The 19,755-nt window shown below is 40.3% G+C and overlaps 1 protein-coding gene across 1 annotated transcript in view; it reads left to right on the forward strand.

Moving 5' to 3' along the window:
* The window catches only part of LOC134625773 (protein kinase C-binding protein NELL1-like), a 280,304-nt gene that overhangs the window by 223,019 nt on the left and 37,530 nt on the right, over nt 1-19,755 (forward strand). The window contains exon 15 of the mRNA XM_063471060.1: nt 17,425-17,520. Coding sequence (XP_063327130.1) covers nt 17,425-17,520 — 96 coding nt within the window. The remainder of the gene's footprint in view (nt 1-17,424; nt 17,521-19,755) is intronic.

Consider the following 19,755-nt stretch of genomic DNA (forward strand, 5'->3'; position numbering starts at 1 on the left):
AGCCAATTAAATGTTGTAAAACACTGTGCCCTCTAGCACACAACTACACAGCAGAAACTGCTAAATGTGTTGTTCCTATCAAAAAAGGATGAAGGGGAGCAATAATTATGTAAACAGAAAATTAAATGCTTCATACTTGTAGAGGAAATGAAGACTGAAGTACCCTCCTTCCCCCTCCCAATTTCTCTTTTCCTCTCATCCCCCCTCTCATCCCCATTCTCTATTTCCCAGAATACATTAGCATGGGTTTACAGCTCGCTGTTAGCTGCTTGCAACATGGTTCCTCTGCGATTAGGTCCGATAGCAAAATGAGAAAAGCACGAGTCAGTGCCTTTGTCCTCTGTGCCACTGTTTAGACTCACTACTCAAATCCTCTCTATTTAAAGCCCCTTTGTCTATACAAACCAGTCCTAGGGAATGAAACGGACCATTAACAAGATTAGCTCACTCATTCTACTGCTGACAAAGGCTCTGCAATAGGCTGCTGATCATTAGGCTGGCAGTGGGAACAATGCTGATCTATAATCTTTTGCCGTGCTTTGATTGAACTATTGTGGCCCATTTATTAGACTCTAAGGGAGATGACATAATGGTAGCCCTTTGTCAACCCAAGAGAGCCACAATACCAGAGCAGTGGGTGGAGGAAAGAAAGTAAGTAACGGTAAAAGGAGTCTTAACCCTTCATTTCTTCTTTCTTACAGTCAGTTTGTGCAATTGGTTGAACTGAAATAGAGCCTCTGGGATGGAGGCCTTTTTGTATGTTTCCAGCAATCATCCCAGTAGCACTAGGCAGGAAGGTGGGTGGCTGCAGGTAGGCTGTAAGTCTCATCAGGTATAAAGTTGAGAATAAATGTTCGCATGTAAATAGCAAGTATGCTTCACAAATGTTTTCCAGTGTAGTAGCAGGTAGCATTTTAGATTAGAAAATCTTTCAAGCCACAGTGAACACAATCATTTCAAAATCAACACCTGAGCTGCGTTCTTAAATTGTGTTTTTGAACCGTAAACACAGCAAGACTGAGCAGAATCAGCACCTACAAATAGCAGCAATAGCTGCGCTTCTCCTTCTATTGTGTGTTTTCATAATATCAGCAGCAGCCAAATCTATTGTGTCGTTAACAGTCACCCGAAGGGGCATAGCATTGCTGTAGCAACAATATTAGCCATAATTACTCTCCTGTAATAGAAGCAAGATGTGAGGTATAATCACTACTCAGTCAGTGAGAGAGGAGAAGTAGGTCAGCTGTGGTAGACTGAGTGATTGTGGTGAATGTGCCTGGCCTAGTCGAGCTCCCCTGAGATCACCGAGGCAAAGATCCAGTCAGATTCCCACCGATGCCACATTACACATCTGTTACACGAAGCTATAAGGGGAAACCTATCAGGTTCACTGTGGTAGCAATCTGCTCAAGTCAAGCCCATGCAAGTGGATATTGGGTATGTTTTGGGGCATGCAACCCAAATGAAGTACTTGTGGAAGTGCAGTTTTTCTAATGAATGCTTGCAGAGGGCGTCTCCAACAGCGAGTCAAAGCCTGTGAAGTCCCATGTTAAACCAACAGAATGAACAATATTTACAGCAAAGATTAAAAATTGTTTTCGTCCCCCTTGAACTTTTCCACATTTTGTCACATTACAGCCACAAACATAAATCAATTTTATTGGAATTCCACGTGAAAGACCAATACAAAGTGGTGTACACGTGAGAAGTGGAACGAAAATCATACATGATTCCAAACATTTTTTTTTTTCAACTGCAAAGTGGGGTGTGCGTAATTATTCAGCCCCCTGAGTCAATACTTTGTAGAACCACCTTTTGCTGCAATTACAGCTGCCAGTCTTTTAGGGTATGTCTCTACCAGCTTTGCACATCTAGAGACTGAAATCCTTGCCCATTCTTCTTTGCAAAACAGCTCCAGCTCAGTCAGATTAGATGGACAGCGTTTGTGAACAGCAGTTTTCAGATCTTGCCACAGATTCTCGATTGGATTTAGATCTGGACTTTGACTGGGCCATTCTAACACATGGATATGTTTTGTGTTAAACCATTCCATTGTTGCCCTGGCTTTATGTTTAGGGTCGTCGTCCTGCTGGAAGGTGAACCTCCGCCCCAGTCTCAAGTCTTTTGCAGACTCCAAGAGGTTTTCTTCCAAGATTGCCCTGTATTTGGCTCCATCCATCTTCCCATCAACTCTGACCAGCTTCCCTGTCCCTGCTGAAGAGAAGCACCCCGAGAGCATGATGCTGCCACCACCATATTTGACAGTGGGGATGGTGTGTTCAGAGTGATGTGCAGTTTTAGTTTTCCACCAAACATAGCGTTTTGCATTTTGACCAAAAAGTTCCATTTTGGTCTCATCTGACCAGAGCACCTTCTTCCACATGTTTGCTGTGTCCCCCACATGGCTTGTGGCAAAGTGCAAAAGGGACTTCTTATGGTTTTCTGTTAACAATGGCTTTCTTCTTGCCACTCTTCCATAAAGGCAAATTTTGTGCAGTGCACGACTAATAGTTGTCCTATGGACGGATTCCCCCACCTGAGCTGTAGATCTCTGCAGCTCGTCCAGAGTCACCATGGGCCTCTTGGCTGCATTTCTGACCAGTGCTCTCCTTGTTCGGCCTGTGAGTTTAGGTGGACGGCCTTGTCTTGGTAGGTTTACAGTTGTGCCATACTCCTTCCATTTCTGAATGATCGCTTGAACAGTGCTCCATGGGATGTTCAAGGCTTGGGAAATCTTTTTGTAGCCTAAGCCTGCTTTAAATGTCTCAATAACTTTATCCCTGACCTGTCTGGTGTGTTCTTTGGACTTCATGGTGTTGTTGCTCCCAATATTCTCTTAGACAACCTCTGAGGCCGTCACAGAGCAGCTGTGTTTGTACTGACATTAGATTACACACAGGTACACTCTATTTAGTCATTAGCACTCATCAGGCAATGTCTATGGGCAACTGACTGCATTCAGACCAAAGGGGGCTGAATAATTACGCACACCCCACTTTGCAGTTATTTATTTGTAAAAAATGTTTGGAATCATGTATGATTTTCTTTCCACTTCTCACGTGTACACCACTTTGTATTGGTCTTTCACGTGGAATTCCAATAACATTGATTCATGTTTGTGGCTGTAATGTGACAAAATGTGGGAAAGTTCAAGGGGGCCGAATACTTTTGCAAGCCACTGTAGAGGACTTATTAGCCCGCTTACTTATTACCTCACTTGCCTAGACTTACAAGGCTACAACCATCAGGGTTGCTGCCTTAAGCCACTAAAGATTGAGCAGACTGGACATCCCGTAACACCATTTATTAGAATTTCTCTGCAGGAAGTGTTTTTCATGAATGCATGAAAAACCCCAAACAGACTTCATCCTGTGCTGGTTGATGCCGTGTTGATAACTATGCCACCAGTTTGTCTAACAACCCGTCTTCTCCTTGACACATTTTCAGAGATGTGTCTGAGAGAGGGCTGACATTAGGAAAAGAGAACTATATATTTTTCCTGTTTCTAATGTTGATCTTCGTCTGATCAACGCAACCCGAAATGGCACAACGTCAGCGTCAGAATCAAATCCGTCAATCAACATGGATGTCTTTCTAAAAGTGCCATTTAGCACCAATAATCAAACAGTGGGAAAGCAACAGCAGAACATGTAGAGAGAAACTGAATTACTCACAAAGTGCAGATTGAATTTATAGACATTATGTTTTTGTTTTTCTGTAAACTGCAGTGATCTGTGTGGCACTCTGTAGCTCTGAAGCTGTTGAAGTCTCCATTTAGATTTCAGCTAATTAAGGTTCATAATAAAGAATAACCCTGTGGCTCAGAGACAGTAAAAAATTTATGTTGGGTACATTTTCTGCTTGCAGTTGTATTTTCACCAGGTAAAAGGTTTGTATATGGAAAATGCATACCAATACACCTGGGAGAAGGAAAGAGACAACTGTGGTTTCTGTTGCAAAATTTACCATCACTTAGCATTCCTTAAGCACACCTACTGGCCCAATAGAAAAATACTCAATTAATTCTTTATATAATTTTATATAATTTTTTGATTGATTATATAATAACTTGAGATCCACTATGCATATACATTTTAGAGCCACCAAGTTCTGCTTCAAAACAGCATGACTGTGTTATTGTCAGTCAGTCTTTAATAGGGAAGCTTTGATCACCTTTGTAGCTTTACACCTGCTGTGTTGCTTACTCTCAGCCAGACCCTGTCCCACATTATTGTTAAGATGCAAACTACCATATCCAAGGTTCGCTCCAAGGAAGCAAACAATCTGCTATATGTTATATTATATATTATATATTATATATATTATATATTAACTAACCCCCCCCCCAAAAAAAAAAAATCCTGTTTGATCCTGGTCTCTTCAGATAGCAGGTATGTATGTTACTTTTTACTACCTGCTCTAATAGCCTTAAGAAATTTGCTGGGTATGTGGCTTTGACATTTTAAATAAATAAATATGTACATAAAATAGAGGCTGTTTTAAAACACAGAGAGTATTTCATCTGGGACTGAAAAGCACAAAGCTCGGAGGCTCTAGGCTCCAAAACACTTTAGTTCAAATCTGCAGGCCATGGCTGATTTATGGCAGACTGCAGGCTTCACTTGTACACACACACACACACACACACACACACACACACACACACACACACACACACACACACACACACACACTCAAATAACAAATAGACAAGTAGAGGAAGCATTTGAATGGGAGAATACTGTGTGACTGTAGCTGTTTCTCTTACTCACAGCTATTACTGTGGATTTTACTTTAAACAGGTACTTCAGTTGTAATTACTTGTTGAGAAGTGTTAGTTCTGTGCACTTTTAATTGTGCACTGGTGCATTCTGAAAACAAAAGTCAATAAGCCAAACGCTGCTTCAGTCCCTACCATAAGGGAAATGTATTTACTGAAAAAGGAGCCATGAATTATATTCCTGCTACTAGTTATTTGTTTATGTTATACACCACATGTATGTTCTAATTATTGCTCCTTTCAGAGAAAAAAAAGCGCACTTGTAAAAGACACAATCAGACAATAGTTCATCAGTCCAGATGACAGGATTCACCGTGTATAGATGTATGACAACATGTGGTGTGGTGTGTGTGTGTGTGCATGCTTTTGTGTGTCTGTGTTTTTCCAGGTTTCTTCAGCTAATTAATTCAGTGTTTTTGCCAAACAGGAAATTTGGCAGGCCAAACACACGCACACACACACACACACACACACACACACACACACACACTTTAATGGATCTAAAGGAGAATAAAGCAGTCTTTTTCTTATTCATATGATATTGGAAGTGGTAAATAGCATACCCTGGGTTGCTTCAAAGAATATTTGCCTTGGATTTAGACACTGATTATTGGATGTTTTCTACAGACAGAATCCTCAGGACACAAGGAAAAAAAAGTTATAAACCCAAAGTGTAAAAGTTTGTTTGAGTTTTTGGACTACGATATTCATTATAAGAAGAGATACTTCAGTCACAAACAACATGCAGGCCCACTATACAATGCTGCTATGATAGCATATTAAAAACGGGGTAAACCTGGAGTGAATGGATATGTAGTTGAGACCTCATTGTTTTTGACAAACTGAAAGAATTAAAGCAGCAGCCATCTCCTTAGAGGATGATATGATCGTTTCTGTTCTCCTCACTCGCTTTTAATAGCAGCTGCTCTTCTACCTGATGTGTCTTTCACCATTGTGGGGCTCACACACACACACACACACACACACACACACACACACACAAACACACACACACACACACACACACACACACACACACACACACACACACATCCAAATCAGTGTCTCATTCACAGTCTGTTTCAGTGCAGATTTCTAAGCTGTCGCTTCAATCATCTTACTTCTCCTCGTTCTTGTCTTATCATCTGTTTCCCATTGCTAATCCATCATCTGTCTATTCCACGTGCTGTCAGGATGATAGGCCTACTACTCAGTAAGACTTTTTGCTTGTTATCATTTTCAGTGTATTCGTGGTGAGTCAGCGCAGAGATACAGATACACTTTAAATCAGTTTCTGTCTACAGAACTACAGCTTACTCAAATTTTCCAAACCAGTTTTTGGGGAGTGACGATAAAGATGCAGGAAGTACCGAAAAGTCCCACACGTATTGAAACTGATTTTACTTCACGAGTGAGTACAGTAGGATGGAGTTGGAAATGGCTCAGCAGTGCTACAAAGTTACAACTGACAGCTTAATAACTAAAGTTTCCCTTGATTTTACTTCCATATGTGTCATTCAATGAAAATCAGCAAGTGAGTCCCTCCCGGCCCCCTTGCAATTCACAGATTTCGATTTTAAAACCTTTTTTGTACAACAACTGTAAAGTAATGATGCCATGCAAATCTTCATAGTGTCAAGATTTTGCAATAAGCTAGTCCTGAAGTACAAACGCCTAGGTTGAAATTTGATTATTTACTTTTTTTGCGAGGTCTTATTTTTCCCACCTTTTTTTAATCCTCATAACTAGTTGCTACTACTACTGTGCAAAAATTTTAAGCCTCAAATTCTTTAATATCTTCCTTTGAAGCAATCAGACTTCCCTGTCATTTTGTTAAGTGGTCTTTAGCAGTATTTCTCCAGGCTTTCTTAAGCTCTTTCAGAGTTTTTCATTGGACTTTGGCTGCTTTTTCACTCACTTTCAGTCCAATCCTCATAGCTCACTTTTTCCAGTTGGTGTGAAAATAGAATCAATTGGAAATTTTTGGTTCAAATCATTTTCATTATGTACAGAAGGCATCCAGACAGACGCACAGCAGTGAATGCCTTCAGCCATAAAACAGAGTGGAGGCTCTATCATGGTTTGGGGTTGCATTTCAGCCACTCACGTTGGGAAAAGTACCATCAGACTGACCATGCAGCACCATGTGAAAACCATCCACCATCCATCTAAACCACCATGATTGGCAACAGTTTCATTTTTCAGCAGGTCAGCGATCGTAAACACATTGCCAATGCAGTAAAAGCATACCAGGATATAAGGAATACAATGGAACAATAGCAGTCACGGACTGGCTTCCCCAAAACCCAGACCTCAAGCCATGTGTGCTCATCTTGCCAAAGAATAGTAAAGAAGGCACCCATAATCCAAAGAAGAGGGAAAATAATTATTTGATCCACTGCTGAATTATATATAACGCACTTCCATTCATTTTGCACATTTCAATAAACCACTGCAGCTATTACCTATTTTCCTACAAAATGTTAAGAAATGAGGAGCGGCTCTAGAGTTTTGCACAATATTCTAAGTACAGGATTTCATCTCATTTCTCTTGTTTAGGGACAGCATAATTGTCTCATGTATATACCTTTTTTAAACCAATGATCGTAGTTTATGTGGATACTACCCCAGCCTTTCAGTGGGGTGGAGGATGAAGACTCATATCTCAAACCGATCAGTTTGTGTGTGTTTGATGTTTCTGGTGTTGTAAAAGAGTGGGACTTTAAAAAGAAATGATCTTATAGTGCAAAGTGTCCGTTTTTATTGTTATGTAAACAAAAAGGAGAGAAGAAAATGACATATTTGAAATAAGTGAAATTTTTTAAACACAGCCCTCTGTGTGAAATCGAATTCGTCACTATATGATATGCATCCCTCCTCCAGCTTCCAGCAGCATGGGTCATGGGTAATTCCGCCACTACATCTCGCCTCTCAGCAGTAAGCGTCATGTTATCAGCGAGGCAGAGGCAGCAGCAGAGGTTGGAGAAAACAGTGGTGTCAGCTGCCTACCTGTGTGTGTCAGTAATGGATTCAGATACAGGGAGTCGCACATCCTGTGCCGCCCTCTGTTATGAAAGCTCCTCACATCCAGCTGCCAAGGGCGTCCCTGCTCCCCACCCCTCCCCTCCCCCTCACTGTGCTGATAGGTTCATGCCCCCACGACTCTTCAGCAGATGAAAATAGATAAAATCATCCAGACATGGCGTGAACTGACAGTTAATGTTTGCCACACACTGATTCAGTTGAAACACAGACAGTGAGTTGAATATATTTCTATTTTTATTTGCTTCTTATTCACTTATTCAGTATTCAGCAATAGCATTTTTTTTAAAATACTTAGGAAACTGTATAACAGACAAAACTCACACAACAGAGATAATTCCCTTACCATGGTTATTATTTGTATTCCCCAAACTTCATATTGGACTTTGCTTCTACTTAAAAATAAAGTAAATATACAGTCATCACTACGCCCACACTAGCATCTAAGCAGAAAAAAAATATTACTGATACTAATTGCCGGCTTTGTTATCACCCTAAAGAATCGCACATAAGTTTCATAATTTTATGCCAGTACCTAATAAATGTATTCACCCACGCAAAAGGATGTTAAAAACCCAGCTTTAAATACAAGCTTAAAGCTTTCTTTAAACGTGTGTTTCTGAGCCACTCGTAAGAAGTGGAAATGAGCTAAAAAGACAACACCAACACAGCGTCACCTGTTAATTTCTTAGCAAACGTTGGCTCATTTAAAAATCCGGCAGAGACACAGCGACACTATCATCCATCTGGAGATGTGTCTGCACCCACCTGACAAACTATTCGCATTATACCCGACCGTCTTAGTCTGTTCTAGTCTCAAATAAGCACTTTTGTGGGATTAACTTTCAGATCTCATATCCTGTAGCTTTTTTTTCTCATTTCAATTGACTCTTCCCATTTAGAAGTACTATAATTAGTTATATCCATACTTAAACCCATTACAAGAGCATATCATTTTTATACTTATTCAATCTGAGTACATAACCCAGCATCTCATCAGGTACATGTATAAAGCTGAGTGTAAGGTAAAGCAAATGCAAATATTTTCACAGCACTCTCTTATTTTTGGATATTATAAAAGTGTGACTCTGTATTAGGGTTGACTGGAAGTGGACGTGCATCTTGGGTAAAGGACCCGCTCATTTTATAGTGGCATCATGCAGACTCGTGCGGTAATGGATATCTGTGTACACAAGAAAATGGAGTTGTATTTCTGCGCCTGAAGTGTAATGCCTGGAGAGAGAACACAGTGCTTTGAATGCTTTTAAAGTGAAAACCAAGAATCCCAGGGGAGCATTTAAGCGCTGACAGCTGTTTTACATCTAGAAAATGTGGCAAAAAAAAACTTTGTCAGTTTGCTTGAGGTTTGGTTTTTTTGTTTTGGGGGTTTTTTTCTTTGCTTGTCTGATGAATAAACAAATGGCACCTCTGCGTTAGCTCAGTCCTCTGCTGCCATCTGCTTCTGCAGGCAACCTTTCAAACTGTCTTTGCTCAAACACTTTAGCCATGTGTTCACAGGTGCACTTAGGTATGCACAAGAATGATAGGTAAGGACTGACAAGTTATAACATGCCTGAAATGAAAGGTTAATCAGGCCGTGCTTGTAATGATGATTGTGAATGAAAGTATCTGACTTTCTTTTCACCGTCCCAACATCCACGGTGAGATAGTAGACAGGTCCCCCCTGCCTTCCCCAAAACTGCTTTGTAAGTTTCCCTAAAATCGCTGGTCACTCACCTCCATCTTTCACACTCCTCCACCCCTGAGCATTCTGAAATGTGAGGAGGCTCGTTCCAGAGCGTGGAATCTCCTGAACCACCTGGCAGAATTAAGTGTTGTGTCAGCAGTATTGATCAACCACCCCTTCAACCCTCTGCAGATACATTATGGCAGTAAAAATCTCCCTTAATGTGTCTTTAATCCATGCCGACTGCCTGGCCCAAGTCCTTATTGTCTTGTAAGTGCAGTCATTATCTGTGATGTTCAGTAAATGCCCAACAGAGAGTACAGCCAAGGGTGAACTACTGTTACTCTGATGCATAGTAAAGTGAGGCATTTGTATGAGTAAATGGATTGGCATTAATTCCTTCTTAGCTGCATTTTTGGCCTGCTCAGCACTTCCTTGCAGGCTGCCAGTGGACTTCTAACTCTGCATTTAAGCCTGCTGCTGTGTGTTCATATAAATGGGAGCAAGACAGATAGTGTGTGTACACACACACACACACACACACACTGCAGCAGGAGAAAGAGGGAGGAGGCATTTTTCTTCCTATGAGATAAGGATGTTGAAGAGAGAGAATATAGAAGATGTTGTTTTCAGGAAGGCTCCTTTATATTGTGCATAATCTCTTTCCCTCTGTGATATCAGCACCTGTTGGAAGATATGAAAGGATCTGAGAGTGGAGGCTAAGGTTTACATTTAAAACTTTCAGGGCATAGATTGATTGCTGCAGACCAGAGCTGTTCAACATCTTTGAAGAGGATGCTAAGAATAAGGTGGATTGGAAGCTGTGGCTAACTGAACCAACTGTAAAAAGAAAGATTTTACTTATAAGGCCCTTTTTTGGTAACGATCTTGAAAAAAATATGTTAATTTATAATTAATGCATCTTTAGTAGTTTAATTACCCTTAAAAACTTAAAATATAATTAATAGCCTTTAATAATCAATAATGTATGTGATGTCATTATTCCTTAAACTTGATGAGTGATATGTTGCATCATGTATTGTGTCACAGCTGTTAAGAAACAATAACAGTTCAGTTCTGGCAGCATGAGAACATTATGACTTTTATATAGTGTTTTCTTATTCTAAGTGACCACTCAACATTTTAAACACACTCACCGGCCACTTCATTGGAAACATCTACTGAACTGCTTTACAGTGCAAACACCTAATATGGCAATCACATGGCAGACGATCAGTGCAAGACAAACTACTCAAACTGAGCATCAGAATGAGGAAGAAAGGTGATTTTAAGTGACTTCTGTGCAGGTAGCATGATTCTTGGAGCCAGATAGGTTGGTGTGAGTACTACACAACCTACTAATCTCCAGGGATTTACCTGCACAAGCAGGTAAATGTCTAGGGTTTACAGAGAATGGGCCAAAAATAATGTTATCTGGTAGAAAATTCTTTGTTAATGTCAGAAGTCAGAGGAGAAAAGCCATGCTGCTTTGAGGTGATAGGAAGACAACAAATGACCTCTCCTTACAATCAAGGTGTGCAGAAGAACAGCTCTTAATGCACAACAGTCTCTGAAGACGCTTCCTCCAAGGAAGGTACGTAAATGGGGTTAACGAGATCCTCATAGCATTTCGTCTACCACCCAACTTTATCGTCAGCTGAAGTCAGTAGCACCCAGCTTCCACTGTACACCATTTGAACAGAGCACCACTTTCCTGAGTCACCTGATGATTTGCCAGAATCACTTAGTGGCCAACTGAAAGTCTTGTTCCATCCTAAACCCACTTTCATAGTCCCAAATACTTACCAAGCCCAATAAGGCTCTCTTAGGCTAACGGCTCCCATCAGCTATGGTGCCCACCTTCAGGTTTGGTGATTATCACCATAACAAGCATCAACCACCCTTTGGTTAATATGGAGATCGAGAACATTGTCCATTGAGTCTCAATAGCCCCAGCCTCACTTGAAATTTTATTGAACTACTGCTGGAGGTGGGAATTGAAGTGCTCACCAGGACCTGCACCAGATGCTCCCAGCACAACCTCTCTAAGTCCAGTATCCTCCCCCACCAACTGATACAACTCAGTTGATATCCAACTCAGGTGATCAGTTGGTAGCTCATTTCCTCACTTCACCCGAATGTCCGAAGCTTGTGGCCGCAAATCTGAAGAATATCCAGTGAGTGGCAGTTCTCTGGGGGAAAATGCAAAATTAGTGATTGACCTGTGAACTAAGGTGTCCTGGTCTCAAATGCACTTACAAACACCCTAATGCTTGATCAGGTGTCCCTTATGGACAAACTGTGATTGGCACAAAGGCACAATAATAAAACAACACCGGAGACTACATCAAACAGGCTGTTTTTCTCAATTGCGCCCTTCCAGGCCTCGATATTATGGCCTGTGTGTGTGTCTCCAACACAAGTCTCCCGGTGGAGCACTCTCCAGTGCCCTACTCGGTAAATCCAAGAAGGCAGGGTTCTCTGAACTGTCATTCTCCACATAAGCGTAAATGACAGAACAAGAGCCAGAGCCAATTACCCCACCTAAAGGTGTAGGGAAGCAACCCTCCCATCCAGTGGGGAACACCCCAAAATATAGGCAGCAAACTAAGGGGATACAAGTATACCCACCCCTACCCATCCCTCTGACGGAGGGCAATCAATGAATGATTGGAGCAAAGTCCAACTCATCTTCAGGGATCTGAAGAGGCACAGGCACAGATCATAGGCCCTGTGTTGCATGCATATATAATTATATTCTCTTTCTCTTTACATGCGGCATTGGAGCATGCAAAATTAAAAGTACTGAAAATTAGATATTTCAAATTTGATATTTATTTAGCAATTTCTTACTATGACTTCATTATCAAAAGGCTAACAATGTTCTTATCAGTTTTAATTTTTCTATCATAGAATTCCAAAGGTCGCCTTTTCCCGTTCACACCTACTTGAATTTGTGGAGCATTCATCTTTCTCAACGATATTCCTGCTCCTAATTCAGAGATGGAACCTTGGACACCCAACGACCGTGAATATGACTGTTAGCCACGGCACAGAGTGGAATGATTTCATTCTTGCCACCCACTGGAAAGCAATCTAGGCCTGTAATGGGAAACTCAAATAGCAAATCTGTGGGTATAAGCATGTCTTGAGAAGTCACGAGTCAGCAACAGGCTCAGTTAAGCAATGAGATAGTTTAGCAGGAGGTCAAGAGACTTACAATTAAAGGAGGGCACTTTCTTTCTTGGAGCTCTGGGTCAGTCTATTTGTCGCTGTGGTGGGTTCTCATAATGAAATGCAGAGGAGGCAATTAAGGGAAGAGCTGGAGAGGTGGAAAAGTGGAAAAAAAAGAAGAATTTATTGAATGTTAAAAAAGGGGGGGGGGGAGGGGGGGGCGAGATTATGGAAAGAGGTGAAGTGTTGGTGAGATACTTTGTATAAGCCAGCAGTGAGACTAGAGTTTTAGAGGCTTGAGATCTGAACCTTCAAACAGTAAATATAAGGTTTTGGTGTCAGAAGGGAGGAAAGGGGAATCACTTTCTACAACCACAATCTAAGGAGGTGGCACAGGGTACAATACAATTCTACTGCTCTTCTTTGTCTTCTATATGATGCCATTCCATTGAAATGGGATGTTCCCTGCTGTTTGTTGAACAAGAGCGACACATTGCTATTCTTTTCTCAATCTTATTCGGAAATGGAAAACCATCAGTACCATACTTTATATGTATGGTGCTTGTAGAAAAACAACAAGAGCTGTAAACAACCGGCTTCTCATCTCAAAGAACGCCTCCAGAGAGTACCGACACCACAAGATCTATCAGGGCAAATGAAAAAAAAAGGCCTAGAGCAAGATGTACCTCCAGAGAAAAGTATACAGCCAAGTCCTTACTGTCTTTTAGTACTCAAGTATACCGAAAATGAAACCACACCCACCTGTCACTTAAAAGCTGCTGTGTTCTTAATTATACATAATGTTAAGCCTCAATATAATTAAAAGGGATGAATTGTGTAAAACTTCACTTTCCATACAGCTGTCATGAACAGGCAAATAATTAGCTGTAGAGACTGTAACAGTTTTTTTTAATAATAGGCTATAAACATGTGCTCTAAAAGTGGCCGTTCTAACACGTACTTTATGGTAATTGAGTCACATTTAGTGCCTCAAGTAGTCACTTGATGAAGTGTAGTTTTCAGCAATTGCATAGCAACTTAATTTTTCAGCCTCAGAGGTTTCTCATTTTATTATACTGCATTTTTTTAAATGGGAATCACTGACAGGTATTGCTTTAATTTTGGGGGGCTGGTACTGTGTTTCACTCAAGACAGCAGTCTTACACTAATCTTATTCTTGTTATAATATCGGTTTATTACAGTATATTTAACTTTATCAGTCCTGCTTAAAGGCTTTTTTTTTTTAAAGTCCAATAGGTTTTTTTCATATTTTCATTCAGCTGTTGGACTGGATTCCACGCATTTACTCATTAACACACTATTACCAGTAAGCATGAGCAAAAGTTCTGGATTAAAAGTTTTAGTGTTGGCTTAATTCATCCAGCTATTTCTTGACAGGAATTAAAATACTGGAGGCAACTTGAAACCGAGGCTTGTGTTTTGGAAAGAAAACTATTGCCTTCAGTCATACAGCACGCCCACCCCCAGTGAAGCCCCCTCATCTTTGGAAGTCATTAGTTCGACAGGCAGGCGGCATTATGCTGATGGCGGTGAAATGATAATTAGAGCTGGAGATAGATTGAGTCAATATAAGTGTAATTAATTTTTAAGTGTGAGGTTTATTAGTACAGAGGCGATCAGGCTACTAATGAGGGCCTGATAGAACTTCTTAAATAGTGCAACCAGATTAATAGCTCTAATAGCTTCTGGCAGTAGAATCTACTTTTATTTATTTGCTGCATTTGTTTGTATATTTAGGCCAACACTGGGTTGATCATTTGTGCTGACAAATGAGCTTTCTGTGTATTCATAAACCAAATGGAGACAAGCTGCTGCACAGATTACACACAGATATTACACTCACATACCCTATGTCTGTGACTTTAAATAGTTTTTTTTTCCTGCCCATTAAGGCTCATCTTTTTAATCGTGTCATTAATTAAGCTTAGAAATACTTAATGAACTTGCTCAATTAAGTCTGCCCTCTTTTTTGGTTTAATCCTCGCTTTAAGCACTGACTGACTGTTCTCTCTCCCTGCACCCACCCTTTACGTCTGTTTTGTGGAGGATATTTCTCTTCCAGCGCTCCTCAGACATCCTCTTCTCCTTTGTGTTGGTGCTTCACAGTGTGTACACTCGTTGAACAAAATATAGCCATTTCCGCTGCTAGCCTGCTTCTAGGAAAAGGCTGTAAGAATGTTGGGAACACATGCGCTCACATGAGAGATTTCCAAATCACTGCTAAATGAGGAGCAGTTACTTTAATTATTTTAGATTCTTCCTTGCGGACATGGTTTGCAGACCGATGACCTCTAGTGTTAGTGAAAAAATGACTCTCTTTTAAACTGTGTGATAGTGTTATACTAATATCAATCAGGAACTTACTCTGATATATACCAAGAATTAATTAGGCCAAGAATAATTTTCAATCCACTGATCACTGTTTACAAATGCTGGTGGTTTATTATAAAAAAATTAAAAAAAATCTAATAAAAGGCTAAAACATCTGATGATAGCTGGGATTGCATTCTAGCAAATAGCATCCTGGACCAAACTCAATTCATTTGAACTGAATCAGCTACACCAGATGAACACCAGTGAATTCTCACATTGCCTCGCCACATAACCCCAGACCACAGTAGACCATTTCATTAGTACTGACCTTTCATGGAAAACAAAGCCATATTATCAGTATAGGCCAGGAAGAACTGTAAAATCTAATAAGCTACCAGTATTGTTTTTAAAAAATGCAACCTCACTGCATTAGAAGAACTAAAAACAGTTTACTTCAGATAGCTAAATCAGGCAACCTGTTCATTGTGAGTGCCAGTAAGCAGTACTAAATGAATTAGTTCAACTGGCGTTTATGACATAATTAACAAATTCATTTAGTATGACTCGCTCTGAAAAATCAAGTCATTCAAAGTGCTGTCACCTCACAATGAACAAGCTGCCTTAACTGACGCAAACTTAAATGAAGGTAACAAGTTTGCATATATCTTTAATAAGTGTCGGCAACTTATGACGTCTGTCAAGGAGGTTGTGTTTTTGTAGTCTTTGCATGTCACTGGTCTGTAAATGGAATAGCTCAAAAAGTTTTAAAGGAAATTCTGATGAAACTATGTAGGGGTGTAGAGTGGGGTCATATTAGGAAATCTATTAAAATTTGACTTGCGTCCATCAAGGTCTTCAGGGTCAACTTAAAAAGCCTTATAACTTGTATGTGTTGCCAACATATAGAAAGAACCAATGTAAAGATTTTAAATATCATGTCAAATTTGACCTCTGACCTTTCCTTCAAGGTAAATACATGAGCTGAAGGTCAACGATAATATAATAATAATCTTATATATAATCTTCTTTGGTTTTGATAACATATAGGCATATAGGGAATGATTTATGGGGATAATAAATGTCACGTTACTTTGGACCTCTATGTCTTGTCCAAGGTCAAATGAGGTCAAAATTCTCATAAAATGTCTTTTATTTTTAAAACTATACTTAAAATCCTACTGCCTTTGTTTTATGATACTGATATATGGGGATTATAAACATAGCATTATAGTTTGCTGCCAAATATCATGTCACGTTTAGCCTCTGACTTCACTTTCCTATTTCACGTCTGCTTTTCTTTCAAGTTGACCCCAAAATGTGTTATACATCTAAAGAAAGTATAGTATTCAAGCAGGGCTTTTTTGAAACAGTCGTGTCAATCTTTTTGCAAGGCACCGGCAAATGATCAGAGTTTTCATGTAAGCACTTGTGTTATATTCTTGCTTGGCACCGTGGTGGAAAATTTATCAGAATGACCAAGCACAAAAAAAAAAGAAGTGAGGCAGAAATTCAGCACGTGCTAGGATTTTATCACATTTCTTTCAAGTAGGGAACAACAGCAGCTCAGGTGGTGCTGCATTTTGTCCTTGACACAGATCTCATCCTGATGTGCAGGTCAGCTCCTTGCACAGTTGCCGTGTGTGTGAGTGGTTGAAACTGTAAAGTGTTCCTGCTGTTATGTGGATAGATGTGCTAACATGAAATCGGCCCCATTTGCTAGTCGCACATGATAAGAACACATATTTGCCTTGCTGCATTTTGTCCCTTTGCTGTCCAATAGTCAGTAAAAGTGCATACATCCACTGAAGAATACAGTAGAATTTTTAGTGCCATCTGGTTACTGGTTCTTTAAACGTGTTTCACTTTACTCAGTCACTAACTTGGTCTGATTTTCTGAACTGTACAGTAAATGTGCTGTAAAGCTTAAAAAGCAAAAGACAGTCATTTATCCGTTGCTCGTAACAAATTGCAAAAACATGCAACTTTCTCCTTAAAAAGGCAACACAATGTTCAGCCATCCTCCCAGAAATTTGATAGTTTTACAGCTTTATAAATGAGCTGCCTTTTACATGACCACTTGAAAGAACACTTTTCTATCAGATATAAATCTGAGGCAAGGTTACAGTTTTGATCTGTCTTTTTTTGTCTTCTTTATAATGAACACACACTGCAGCATAAAAACCACCATTTCTAAGCCCGTGTGAATGGTGAGTGTGAGTAGTCCCTCCCAGAACTGTTAACGCATCTTGTAAAGATAGTCAGGGGAGCTTTTTGTAGCGTGTAATGCTTTTACAACATCACAAACCGCAGGATTTCAAAGGCTTTTCTGTGGCTGTGCTATTCGGGCCACAGAGGGGGAAAAACACAAAAAAAACTGAACTAATAAATTTTTGGTTTCTCTTTCTAGCCTTCTGTGAGGAGGGATGCCGAAGCGGCGGGACCTGTGTGTCTCCCAACACATGTGTCTGTCCCTCGGGATTCACGGGACACCACTGTGAGACAGGTAAGACCTGAGGACATCACCTGACCCCTCACCTCTCATCTGTCCAGTTTGTTCAGCTGTCTGTCCCAATTAAAATCCGACACGAGCATCACATTGTTTTTATTGACTTTCAGGAATGACATCGGCAGGATGGTCATTAGATGTTTTCTTTTCCTACTTCACTCTACACACACACACACACACACACACACACTTTCATGCTCTGGCTTTAAAGTGTTGTTTAAATTGGACACTGCAGAGATTGAAGCTCCCAAGAGAGTCATAGAAAGAGTCAGCTAATTGTTCCCTACCCTCCTCCTCTCCTTCCTTCCTCCCTCTTCCTTTCTCCCTCTCCTCATCATTTCCCCCAGTTGTCCTTCCTCCTTTCTTTTCTTTCTTTTCATTTTCTCCTCCTTTGTCTTCTAACTTCTCTCGTTTCTCCTTCCCTATGTCTTTTTCCAGTTTTATAAGCTACTTCTCTTTACCTCTTTTGCTTCCTTTCATCCTCTGCCCTCCTTCCCTGACCTCTTCTTGGCTCTCCTCTGCTTGCTTATTTTCTCCTTTCCTCCTCCACCCTTGTCCTTGTCTTTCTTTTTACCCCCCCCCTTCCATTTTCTCCCCAGATTCTGTTCTTGCTTTCCCCTTGTTCTTTTTATTCCTGTTAGCTTCCTCGCACAGCTTACTCCTTCACCTCTCTTGTCCATCTATCTCTACTTACACAACCTCTGTCTTCCTCTCGCTCCTGTCCCATCCTCCCTATGCCATTAAACCTCCCGTCTCTGTGGTCTAATTTCGCTGAAGTGATCAACCTGCTCACATGGAGCACAGGAGTCACGGGTCAGCTATTTGTAGCATGTTGCCATGGTTTCTCTTTAGGTAGGTCAGACAAAACCTTCATATTTTTACATATTGAATACATCATTTGTGCTGCTGTCAGTCAGCCTCCTAATATGTAAGTGTAATGCAGAGGAAGATTCTCTTTGCTGTTTTATTGAGTGTGTGTCTTATCTTCATCACACATTTTAGACCAGCACCACTGTCTTGAAATTAAATCCACACTGTGCGTATTGAACTGATCAGACTTAATTAGGCTGTATAGCACATCTTCATTAGGAAGGAAAAATGTATGGGCATGATAATTTAACTCATTCCAAGTCTAATCTCAGAAAGCAGCCTAGCTCTGCAGGCTCCAAACTGTAGTCAGCTACTCACGAGGATAACCAATCAATTAAAAATAAAAGTTTCAAGACCAGACAAGGAAGAAAGGTATCGTGCTTGAAATCGTCAAAGACAGAGACACTATTGGTTTGATTTCAAATGTTCATTTTATCTATTGAAAAAAGGCTTAATTTGTTTCCTGCACTGGGTCTCCCCTGGTGACGACCGGTCTGCTGTTTCCAGCTTAAAAATCAATCCCATGTTCTTTTAGGACACGTCTCTCCCTGCGATGCTCTGATCCAGAGTATACCCTTACTGTTTGGTCACAACATCATTCTCAGATACTCCCTGAAGATTGTGAATCAAATGAAAAAAAACCAAAACACATACACTTTATGAGCCAAATGTCTCAGTACACACCTGTGTAGCATCCAATCATTTGTTCAAACAAGAGGAGGCAAGACGTGTTTCCGGGTTTAGAGAGAAAGGGGACTGTGCTGTGTCATACATCTATACGCTGTACCACAGCTTACAGTTTGGACCTCATTAAACATGTAAGGCAGGCTTAAATTTCTACATGCAGGATCAAAACATGCAGATACAGATACTCGGGTTGCAAAGGCACTGGAAGGTAAGTTACACAAAAGAGAGACATCACTGCGTGACACAGAATGATCCTCCACTTTTTTCTCTCAAATTCATAGCAATCATCAATCTACTAAAAGAATAACTTCCTACTTCATCTCTATGACTTAACCACAGATCTGAAAAGGAATGTAAACTGAAATTCAAATAATATTGCCTGCAACATGTTTTTTATCAGCTCTGATTTCGATGTTACATAAAATTACTGTAATATAAGTTTCCACACTTAATCCATCGTCTGCTATAAGAGCAGAGAATGGCTTTAAGAGCATATGGAAGTAGCTGGGCACACATTCGATGATATGCAGAAATGGACAGCTGGTTAATGGGATGAAAGGTCTTGCAGGTCCGAAATGCTGAAACATGATTTATTTTCACTACATTTTAGTGTATTGACCATGAATAATTTTGTCTCTATAATACTGAACTTTACTCAGTTTCTCTATGGACTCT

Source organism: Pelmatolapia mariae, linkage group LG1 (genome assembly GCF_036321145.2).
Source record: "Pelmatolapia mariae isolate MD_Pm_ZW linkage group LG1, Pm_UMD_F_2, whole genome shotgun sequence".
NCBI lineage: Eukaryota > Metazoa > Chordata > Actinopteri > Cichliformes > Cichlidae > Pelmatolapia > Pelmatolapia mariae.